We start from the raw sequence: 12178 nt of genomic DNA, 5'->3' as shown, positions 1-12178 counted from the left end.
TGGAATACAGAGGTTAGTAAAATATGAATAGCTATTATTTGTCTTTCATTTACAATGTACTATTTGCTACCATCTGTACAATATCGTTTCCCTATTCTCTCTTTTTAATCTATTTTGGAATCGCTTTGTATTCTACAAAATGCTGTAAATGTGTAGGGAATGCCCCTTTTTGTATTTGCCTCTTGAAATGGTGGTGGTAGAGAAACTTAGAGACATTAACAAAATATAAGTTTCATTTAGTCTTAGATAACACCAAGGTGAAATAGTAACTAAATGGAATTTGTTAGGCTAATGCCTAATGGAAGTCTAGGATCAGAACAGAACAAAAGAGCTTTTCCAAGGATGAAACTCTGATAAAGGTTTTCATTCAAATCATATATATTTGCATATATGAAAATATGTACAATCTAAGTTTAATTTGGGATTACTTAGCTCCTTAGCAATTTGATACTGGATTTACAACTCTTCCTACAATTACCTAGGTTGGAATGTCCTCAGAATTTACCCTAGATCAGAGCCGGCAAACTTTTTTGGCAAACTACCATATAGTAAACATTTTAGGCTTTGTGGACCATATGATCTCTGTCTGAGATACTCATCTCTGATATTTGTAGCGTGAATGCCAAAACTCACAATCAGACAATATGTAAACAAATGGAATTGCCTGTTTTCCAATAAAACCTTATTTACGAAAACAGGTGAAGGCTGTATTTGGCTTGAGCACTAGTCTGCCTGACCACTGGGTTAGAGTCTTAAGGTTCTTCCAGATTTTCTGGGTTAATGGCTAATTCTCTCCTTATGAATAATGGAACATGGGCCCTCTCTTCCCTGCATCCTCTCCTTTTATCCTGAACCCAGAAGCCTATCTTTGTACATGCAAATGGCCCATCAGGGTATTTTCCCAAACAAAGACGTTTCCCTTAGAAGAGGAACTCTGCTGCTACTGTTAAGATAATAAGTACACCACAGATGGTGCTTTCATTTCAAAAACAACCACAACATAAAAAAAAAAGATGAAAAAATTTTTCTGTTTAATTATTGCATGTTTTTCTATCAGATGACTTGATGATTTAGTTTGACATTGGTGTAAATTAATATTTAAGCTTCTGCTGGAACAAAACTGTTGTTGGTTTTGTTGTGGCGGCGCTGGTGGTAACGGTTCTAAATATAGGCAGACAAGATGAAGAAAAGACACGTCAAACTCCTTATCTATCTCATTTTGGCCGTTGCAAAGAGTTTATATTTAAGCCTAAATTTAAATAAGCATTCTCCTATTATCACTGCCAGTTTTAGATTGTCTCACTGGCATAATCACCATATTAGCCAACTGTATAGAAATCATAAATTAGATTAGGAGTGCGTAGATATGCAACCTGGGTTCCTTCTTTTTTGGTTCTTTTTTTGCCACTCTACGTTGGAGGTTTCCAGCTGGAAGCTCACGGGCTCCCTCTGGGTTCCTTGGCCCACTCGATGTTGAAAAACAAAAACTAAGAAACAGTTGCCGATATTAAAAGGAGATTTTGTGTAGAAACTTGAATTTCTTGCTTCCTTTGAGATACCAGATCTCTTAAAGATCTAAGGTTTTTATTTTCACATGAGAACCTTGTGAGAAGCAACTGCTCCTTTAAAAAAACATTTTTGGAGACGGGGTTTCACTCTGTCACCCAGGCTACAGTGCAATGGCGAGATCACAACTCACTGCCATCTCAAACTGCTGGGCTCATTCAATCCTCCCTCTTCAGCCTCCTGAGTAGCTAGGGATATAGATGTGTGCCATCACACCCAGCTAATTTTTAAAAATTTTTTGCAGAGATGGGGTTTAGCTATGTTGCCCAGGCTGGTCTCAAACTCCTGGCCTCAGGCAATCCTCCTGCCTCTGACTCCCAAAGTGCTGGGATTGCAGGCGTGAGCTGCATCTGGCTGCAGCTGCTCCTTTTATCATGGTTTCCACCACGCTGTTTGTCTCCCCACTTCCGAACCTGAGTCAGGGGCAATTTATCCTAATAACAGTGCCATGATTATGCCAGCTTGCCTCTCTCCTGTATCTGCCTAGTCATTATAGGCATTTCAGCTTGTGGCCCTGGCTATGCACATTATCCCTGGATATCTCATCAATCACAATTATTTCCACCTATTGTACTTTAAATAGTTCTACCTATTGCACATTTTCAATGAAGTCCGTCTCCCTAAAGCATATTGTTGGATTCAAACATAAACTATGACTTATATCAATTGCATGATATGATATGAAAAATGAAGAGTATTTTTGCCTATGTTGGTCAATGTAACTTTACAGGTTCCTTGTAAGGAAGTATCTTTTAAAAGTTAGCGCCAAGAAAAAGGAAAGATTTTCTCTCCGGAATAATTTTTAGAACATATAGTCTTTCTCTGTTTGTCCTGGCTACCAAAAAGTTCAGAACTCAATGTGTCGTAATTCTGGTAGTATTTTTTCCCTTACTTTGTGTGTTCCTCTTTCTCTATTTATAATGTTAATACTCACTATTAAAGTGAACTCACACATAGTCATGTTCTACAAACAACTTTCAACTCTTCCGTGAAAAATTGCATTCAAAGAATCAATATAGAAGTGTTATTAATGTGTCAAAGTCATCTTCCACTCTGACAACAGATTTGTATTTATAAAATATGAATTGGGCCATACCATTATTCCCTTGCTTATTCAGGATTGGAAGTGTCTTCCTCTCACATATAAGAGGTCTAATTGTTTATTAGAGTATGCAAGACCCTTATCACCTTTCTCCAACTTAACCTTCCCATCCAGGACATTCTCGACCTCTGCCCTGCAAAGTCTGTATCTCCATGATGAACTAATCATAGTTCTCCAAATGTACCACGCCAATTCCCCACCTCTTTCTTTCACAATATCATTTATCCCACCTATAATCAATCTAGTATTTTACAGGTAAGTCTACCATAACAAATATCACATTGTACTGCCATTTTTAATGAAATTAATGACTACTCTTATTCATTTTAGTCTATCTGGTGCTAACCCCAATATTTTGTATAAAATTATGCTCATTACCTAATTATTTAGCTGAATTTTGATTTGCTGAGATTTTGATAGAATTGAAATAACTGATAGAGGGTATATTTTGACTGTAAATAGTGGGGAATTTTAAAAAATAATTAATGATGATTACTCTATGCCAAGTTCTCTTTTAAATCTCTAAAATGTATTTATTCACTCAATCATCCCAGCTTCCTTATTATGCTATGACTTTTGTCCTCATTTTGGTGATGAGGAAACTGAAGCCCAGAGAGATTAAGTAATTTCCCCAAGGACACACAGCTAGTAAGGAGTGGGGCCAGCACTGAATCCTGAGGTCTGACTCCACACCTGGTGTTCCTCTGTTCCATTGCCTCCCATTTCCATGTTGAAAGTATATTTATCACCTATGACACCAAATAAATAGTAACTAACCTCATTGGTTCTATCAGTTCTCCAGAGGATTCTGGGATTTTGTGGGGCTCCAATATTCAAGGAACAGATTAAGTTCTTAAAAAATCTTGAGAAAATGTATTAGACCATGATATTTTTGAACATAGCATGCGCATGTGTGTGTGCATGCTCATTAATTACTTAGCCAGGAATAAAGAAGGCTGAAAATGTACCAGTCCCCACTATCACAAGCAACTGAAAGGCAAAGGAAAACAGAAAGAATCACGTATCTGTGAAGTCACAAGCACAGCTCACAGAAAGGGGCCATGGAATTGGCTTCCTGAGAGTCCTGGGATACAAATATTTTATCCAAAAAGATGTAGTGTGTCAGAAGTCCTTAAGGTATCCATTGAGAATAAATTACTTCCTCCACATCAAGAGTCTTCATCATCTTTTATAATCAGCTTAGTCAATTCAGAGCGGAGACAATAGTTTCTAATTTACTAACAGTGATGCAAGCAACATCCACCATGTTTTATACATCATGGCAGTGGCGATCGGATGAGAACGTAGGTTAGACTGCCGTATGGACCTAACATTTCCCAAGCTGGAGGCCCTGGCATCTATAGATAACGATGGGCATCAGTGATCCGTTTGTTAACATGAGTCAGGCTCTGGACAGAGACCTGATGCCCCAGAAGGCAGGTGCCAGGTCCTCTGACCTCTGAGTGACCTCCCAGCCTGCTCTAACCATCCTACTTCCAGCTGGTTTTGAGATAGTTTTTATCTAGAGAACAATATGCTTGGGTGTCTTGGCCTATCTCAACAAAAAGACAAATGACATGTCAAAGTCTAACCTTTTTGACCTAGAAGGTATAGTTTCAACCAATATGTTATATTTATTAGTCTCTTGGGGAGAAACCAGATTTATAGCATTCCATTTTGTTTTACTCTCCACAAACAAGTGAACATGAACCATTTTATCAGTCTTTTCTCAGAGGCATGGCCTATGCACTGACTCAGTGAGACTGTTGTTTATCAGTGAGAGAAATAACAAGAGAATATCTGGCCTTCCACTTAGTGGAAGACCAGAACTTTTTTGGATGGGATTTTACTCCAATCTGAAGTCACGTCATCTAGAAGAAATAAAGATTTACATAAATTGCTCTGAGAGGGGGGCTAAATCTGTCTTTTGGCTATCTTAATCTCATCACGTTGATCACTGTATCTGTGATCTTTGTCATGAAGAGCAACTGCCGTTAACAAAACACGTTCCTCTTGGAAAACTATGAATTCAGTGAATTAAAGTTACGGAGCACATGAAATAAATCGTATTCTGCAAATAATACCACTTGGTAATTCACACACTTAGGGGAAATATTGAAAGAAATTTTCTACATTCAATTATGTCACATTCCTATTACAGTCAGCATAAATTCAATTCTTAATTTTTTTGCCCCTAAAGAGTGTGTTTTTCAGGATGTTTATAGAACATTTTTTTAGAAAGAAAAACAAAAATTTTTGTTTTCTTCAATGATAAAATCTATGAAGGAGAAATGAAAACCTTGTGTATATTTTTTGAGCACAGTGATATTTTAAAACAGATCAATGATAATTAAGCCCAATTTTGCATCTATATTTCATATATGTATATAATAGCATAGTGTCAAGCCTATTTAAAACAGCCACAAAAACTAGTTAGGTGTCTTCCATGGTCTAGGAAGGTTGAATGTTAAAATTATTTTTAACAGAGGGCTGTCAGAAATGCATGTGTAGACAGTACCCTTATAATTTTTTATTAATATGCATGGTATTATATTTATTACTATTACTTCCAAAGTAAGAATTTTTAGAAGTATATAAAAGTCATCTATGAATATTTGCAATATTAATGATCATTGTAGAGTAGTAAGCTTCATGATGCTCCTCAGTCAATGTAGACCATGGTGTTGAGCCTAATCAAATTTAGTATACTACACTCTTTCCCAAAATGCTGGGTGGTTTTCAGTAAGAGAAGCTTTTGATGTTTATCTTCAAGAGTTCCAGTGCGGCTCCCCATCATGGAAGCAGGTAGTTATTTTCAGCTCCTGTCACTATGATCCGCTAACAGGACACCTGGCCTCAGCTGCTTATACAACAGTTCTAGCAGCTATCATGTGTGCCAGCTGATTGTCATGGCTTTCATTTGAGGTTTCAGTTTGTTTCTTTGTAGATAAAATGTATCACCCTATAATACAGTGATCCAAGTAACAACTGACAACTCTTAGGGGATCATATAATTATTTCTATGGAAATACATAAAATAGATTATAAATATCTTCAATATATTTTATTTTGTTTGCTTTATCATGAATATTCCATGCTTTTTTATTGTTCCCTTTCTGATTATACTCTGGTTGGATTGTATTCTGTTTAAGTGAAACTATTGAGTTTGCTCACATCTTTGATTTTCTTATTAAAGGACATCCATACTTTACCTATATGTATTCCAAATAGCAGATTCTTCTCAATTCATTGTATACTGAAAAAAACGATGGACAATTATTGCATGCAGGAAGAGGTATATCTGATCGTCCCTGTCAGAGAACTAACTCTTTCACCATATGTGAGTTTCTAGAAAATGAATAAAAGCACAGCCAAGGTCTGGTTCCTTCCTCTAACTTTCTTCTCTCTTTTCTCTCCACAGGAACTTTTTACCCCTGAATGCAAGTTTAAAGAATCTGTTTTTGAAAATTATTATGTAATCTACTCATCCATGCTGTACAGACAACAGGAATCTGGAAGAGCCTGGTTTTTGGGATTAAATAAAGAAGGGCAAGCTATGAAAGGCAACAGAGTAAAGAAAACCAAACCAGCAGCTCATTTTCTACCCAAGCCATTGGAAGGTGAATGTTACGTGTGCATTACCCTTATCAGATTTATTACACATTTCATTTTTCAAATCGATACATTACCATAGCTACAAGGAACCCTGATGGAGTGCTACAAGTGTCCTTTATCTTGACCTGGGGGATGGATGCACAAATGTCTACTCAAGCTGTTCATTTAGGATTTGTGCCCTTTATACACTTTGTGTGTGTGTGTGTGTGTGTGTGTGTGTGTGTGTGTGTGTGTACCAGGATAAACTTTTTCTGTTCCCACCTTCCAACATCTCAAATCCTCACTACCTCAACCACTGTAACCCTTAATTTTAATTAATGAAAAAAATTAAAATCTGTAAGGATATTACAAATCTATGATAATAAGTATATTAGGAAAAAATAAGTTTTGAGTATGGAATCAAAATTATTTGCCCATCTTGATGTTACCTAGGTGAAAGTACACACGTATGAATTATTATAATTACATAAAATGAAAAGATAATAACTTGACTCTTAAAGAATTTGTTGACATTACATATCGCCTTCCAAATCACATAGTTCTTCACTGAATACAGTTGTGGCCCTACCTTCTTTTACTAAAATAATTTTTCTCCATTGACATGTAAACAGTGGAGCCTTCAGATTTACTTTGATCAGATTCCCAAGGAGTAGGCTACAAAGTTTGTTAATTAATCAGAAATAACCACACCTTTCTCATTAATGATTCTGCCAGAAGTGTCATTTACTTTTATCTATGTAATATTTGTTTGAGAACTGAAAAAAAAAATGATTTTGAGGCTATTCACATGTGTTTTCTGTACAAATACTTGTTTCCTCTTTTGCAGAAGATCAGATCTATAATAACTGCTAGCTTAGTTCAATTTTTTTTTTGTTTTTTATTCCTACATAAAAGTCTTAGCCATCAAGAGAAAATGCATATTGGCTTCATAACCCATATTCTCTATGTAGAAATAAGATAATTTGAAATTTTTCATTATCTGTGAATGTATAATTAAGTTTCAGTTTGCCCAAATTTGGAAAACGACTCTTGTTGGTTAATACTACTTTTGTATAATAACTTCCGTGATGTTGACTTACTATCACTTTTAATAATATTTGCCTCTAGAACAATTTATTGAACCCCAAACACAGCTGCCGGGACCTACGTAAAAAAGAACAAATTAATGCAGAGTCTGAAATATGAGTGAATTATTCTCATTATATGGTAAATCATAAGGAAAATTAGAATAAAAGACATTAGAGGATATCTCTGTTTTTTGCAGTAACACATCCATGATATGACTTTATAGTTTTAAATGAATTTTGATACTATCGAACTCACCAATATTGAAATTCAAATGAAAAATAAAAAACTAAGTGCATAGCAGCTTTACAGAGACCATGGTTTATTTGCTCCCTTGTTTGTCTATTTGACTAATTTTATGTTTTGAATATAGACAGTTAAAAATTGACCAAATTTCTAAAATCTTACCTTAGCTGCATAAATGTAATGAAAACAAAAAGGGCCTTTATGTTACTTAACTGAGGTAAAATTTGGAAACCACTTATTTTGTATATCCCTTGGGAAATATCTGAGACTCTAATGGTGTGGTATAATGGTACTTGGTCTCTCAATCATGTGTTGAACTTTTGTGTGTATGTGAGTGTGTGTGTATGTGAGAGTGTGTGTGTGTGTATTTATATATGAGGAAAAGAAAAACAGTATTTTCATCATATTTTCAAATAATTAGCAGACAGAAGTACTCCAAAAACAAGGGGGTAGGTACTATAATGATAAAGGTTACCACATTGTTTACTTGATAGAGGAAAATTAATTTGAAACTTTCAAAACTCATACAGGATATAAATTATATCATTGGAAAAGTCAGGACAAATTATACTTGATTTAATTATTGATACTCTAGGGCATTCATATCTCTTCAATATGTAGATAATCAAGATTGATGCTTTGATCCTATTATCTCCTAATTTAAATATTGGAAGGAGTGAGAGTTTGGAATCTGCTTCAAGAGTATGGATCTGTTCCTTTTCCTACCTTGAGAAGTCTTACTATAGGCCTGATACACAGCTGTGCTTCCAAGAATGTGTACTTTATATGATGCATTTATGTAAAAGTACTATTCTACCACCTTGAACACAGAAAAGATAAATGATAGTTCATCCTAGGTAAACAAAAGAGCTCTTCATAAAATACCTTAAACTTGCAAAAACTTATAAAGGAGTTTGGGCAGTTCCAATGCACTTGTATTTCTAATGGCAGATGACATCAACTCACTAGTTTCTCCCAAGCATCTGTAACTCTTGCAGGTCCTTTCCCAGCATTTCCAAAAATCATTTTCTAAAGAGTCACATGAACTATTGTGATTATATCACCAGATACTATGCAGAAAAGTCCTCAGAGTTTACTCAGGCATCAGTCTCAGTTGCTGTCCTGTCATTCTGTGCTTCTGCTGCATATGACATCAATTATTATATTTTTAATAATATATCAGAAAACGAGGCACAAAAAATATAAAATACCACACAGTTGCCTTCAGTTGTTTAAGGGTCTCTTTCCATGATTGCAGGAGAGAAAATCGAAACAATGATAAGAAAATCGAAACAATGATAAGAAAATCGAAACAATGATCTCCAGAAGGCCCTGGCTTAAAGGAAGCGAGTTCTTTGTTATTGTTTGTGTGAATCTGAAAACCTGAGTTTTCCTTTCTATACAAATAGGATTAGGTTAAATGCTTGCCATTTTCCTATAGTTCTTGTATGTGCACATGTGTGTGTGAGACATCGTAGGTCCACAAAGAGGCCATAGCTCCCATAGACACTTCCTTTCCTAGACAAAATTCCATGTGCACCCATGTACATATTTTAGGTATGTAAACCAGAGAATGTGGAGGACGTAATATCCTCTGTCTGTGGGCTGGAAATTACTGCTTTAAAGCAGGAATCCCCTCTCAATGGCATTGTTTTACTTCAGGGAAAACAGAAATGGGCCAACTGCTGAGGTCTGTGCACATATGGATGGGCTATTCCTGCACCTAACCAGGCAATGTTTCCTTTCCTTCCTTTCTTCCCATCCCTAGTTGCCATGTACCGAGAACCATCCTTGCATGATGTTGGCGAAACAGTCCCGAAGGCTGGAGTGACGCCAAGTAAAAGCACAAGCGCGTCTGCTATCATGAATGGAGGCAAACCAGTCAACAAGAGTAAGACGACATAGCCAGATCCTCACAGGTGTTGTGACTTATTCGTCCTGAGCACAGTTGAGTGATTTATCCCTACCAGACACTCCTGCTCCCGTGGCTGAAGAGCAGCTGGCAGCAAGCTAAGGCTTGCTCTCTGCTGTCTCCGAACTTCTTTGTTCCAAGTGGATAAATCTCAATCTGTTGCACCCCCCACAACAAGAAGACACCTGGATAACCAGCTAAACTCAGACCATGGAATGCCCTACCAGATATGGAATGCCTTTTTAATATCTTTTCTGTGACTGTGACACTTCATGTGAATGACATACTTCACAAGTACACTCGATACCTTGCCTGCTGACAGCTACCCATAATCCTTTTTGAGTCCCGTTTCAGCAAAATCCATGTGTTTAAGTTCGATTTTGTAGCACACAAATAATATTGAGTAATTTCTAGTTAGACGCTGTAAACCTGTGCTATTATGGATTTCTCTTCTTCCCGTTTTTACAGGGCTGCTTGCTCCACTGTCTGTGACCTTTTGCAGGGATTGTGTTCCTCTAAATCTTCAATGTTGCAGTTGGCTTAGTTGGGAGAGCAATCAGGGAATCAGGAAGCCTTCTATATCTATTATTATAAATCGCATCTATAAAGATTAAGATTGTTGTCTCTGGCTCACACTATCGATTAAACACACATATACGCTCTATCCAGTAGCAGATACTGTGCTCCCGAGGTCGGCATTGCCTGGGTGGGAAAAGGGTCAAACACAATCCATGGGAAGCTCTCTATGATACGTGTTTGACATCCCCCTATAGTTTCTTTGTGTGTGTGTGTTTTATACATATCACAAGCTTACTGGTAATGGTAACATTTGCCTTGCCCAGCGAGCAAGACCCACTGGTTTTTGAGAAAGTGGGTCCAAAGAATTCTGTAGGCCTTGTAGGCCTGATTAAGGTTCATTTTTCATCTATTAATTCTCATTATTTGGAAAAAAAAAAAGAGAGAGAAACCAATAATTACAACCTACAAGAATTGCGCTACCTAAGTCCATTTCAGATATACTCCCTCCTGTTTTTAATGAACCAAACTCAATGACACCCCCGTTTTGGGCTGCATTCCACTCATACTCAGCAGAGCATGGGCAAGGCGGCTGTTGTGTTCTTTTCTGCAGCAGCAATGCAAACATTAGTTATAAATTAGACTTTAATATTTTTGGTGTTTAATGACAAGTTTTTAAACTGGACATATTAGGAAAAAAATATTTTTTTTAGCTCAGCATGCTGAGTCCGGTACGGTGTATCTCACCAGTACATACCTCTAACTCAGCGTTTTGGGCCCCATGTCGCCCAATGGCTGAGTTAGAGGTGCCTTGCCATGATCTCAGAATACAGTCTGTTGAATTATCCTAGATACAAATAAAGGCAAACTAACACATTCAAACATCAGGATTTTGGTCCATTCAATTCATTAGCTTTTGTTTTCTTCTGCATTTTTCACTTCCTTTCTAATTTAAAACTGCTTAAACTCTGAGCTTAGGGAAAGACAACTACTAAGAAAGGCCATGAACAGTTGATTACATAGTGAAGATTCCATGCAAAATGTTCATTATTGGGTATAAAGAGTTTCAAAATGTTTAATACTAAATTGTTTGGAAATATATTTGGTAACTCTGTGTACACCTAATAAAATTCAATGTTTTCTTCTCAGAAGAGTTATTTGAGACCAAACTGAACCTCATTTACAGAAAACTATATGTGGGATCAATGTACTGGCCTCTTGTTATTGTTTCTATGTGGAAGGATGACCCAGTCGCCATTTTTCCCCATCTGCACTGTATTTATTGGGAAATCATTTTGTTACTGCTTTCATAAATCTCCATGACAGCCCTTGCCCAGCATTAAAAAATTTTGGCCTGCTTAGCTGATTAAAAGTCTAGTATAAATTTACCTGTTTATGCTTATTTCATTTTCACATTGGATTCCACTTGAATAAATAAAAAGTTAGCATAACGTTTGAGTAGATTTATTGTGAATGATGCTAAATTATAAATACAACAAAATGATTCCTTTGACCATTCTCGATTTGGTGTTATGCCATTTTAAAGCCTATTGCTTTTAACAAGATAAGTTAAAATATATGAATTCCGTTAACCAATTGTTTAGGGAAGACATATATCCCATAATATGTGGCAAACTATTAATATGAATAATTTACTTGTAAAACCAATTAAATGGGCTTCTAGACACCGCTTACGCCAATACACACACACACACACACACACACACACACACACACACACACACACTCACCCTTACCAACAACCCACTCCTATTTGTATCCGATAATCAGCTCTACTTGCTGGTTTCTTTTCCCCCCTGCAAGCGTGTTTATTGGTTTAAATTAAAACGAGATTTATTTTTGTAAATGACAGACTTATGTAAATGTGCACCTCTGTTTTGTTTTTTATATGGGTTGTCTATAAGGGCATTTATCCCTATGTATGGATGTCAAAATACTCTCTTCTGATATATGTTTAGATACATTGCAGAGGGGTCCTTGTTATTTGTAATTTAGTTAGGTCATTTATTTTGTGTCTGGTCTCACCTGTTGCATGGGAAGAGGACAGCACTGATGAACTGCATGTAGTAGGACCTGTATATCAAGAACTGTTGGTATGTATTACTCAATTTGCATACAAAGAGTTTGTCTGCATT

At 36.4% G+C, this 12178-nt stretch overlaps 1 protein-coding gene across 1 annotated transcript; it reads left to right on the top strand.

Annotated features, from left to right (window-relative positions):
- Positions 1–5936: 5936 nt before the first annotated feature.
- FGF14 (fibroblast growth factor 14) lies at positions 5937–9499 on the top strand. Its single transcript, XM_012644434.1, has 3 exons — positions 5937–6008; positions 6090–6288; positions 9363–9499. Exons 1-3 carry the CDS (start codon positions 5937–5939, stop codon positions 9497–9499), a joined length of 408 nt encoding a protein of 135 aa, XP_012499888.1.
- Positions 9500–12178: the final 2679 nt, after the last annotated feature.

The sequence above is a fragment of the Propithecus coquereli genome, unplaced genomic scaffold, assembly GCF_000956105.1.
Source record: "Propithecus coquereli isolate 6110/MARCELLA unplaced genomic scaffold, Pcoq_1.0 Scaffold212, whole genome shotgun sequence".
In the NCBI taxonomy this organism is placed as follows: Eukaryota; Metazoa; Chordata; class Mammalia; order Primates; family Indriidae; genus Propithecus; species Propithecus coquereli.
This window is presented reverse-complemented; position numbering and strand designations above follow the sequence as displayed.

Excerpts from the sequence above, each read along its gene's own strand:
- FGF14 (XM_012644434.1), top strand. The coding sequence starts at position 5,937 with ATGGACAATTATTGCATGCAGGAAGAGGTATATCTGATCGTCCCTGTC. Across the intron at positions 6,009-6,089 it reads AACTAACTCTTTCACCATAT|GAACTTTTTACCCCTGAATG; the intron begins GTGAGTTTCTAG and ends TTCTCTCCACAG. Across the intron at positions 6,289-9,362 it reads TCTACCCAAGCCATTGGAAG|TTGCCATGTACCGAGAACCA; the intron begins GTGAATGTTACG and ends TCCCATCCCTAG.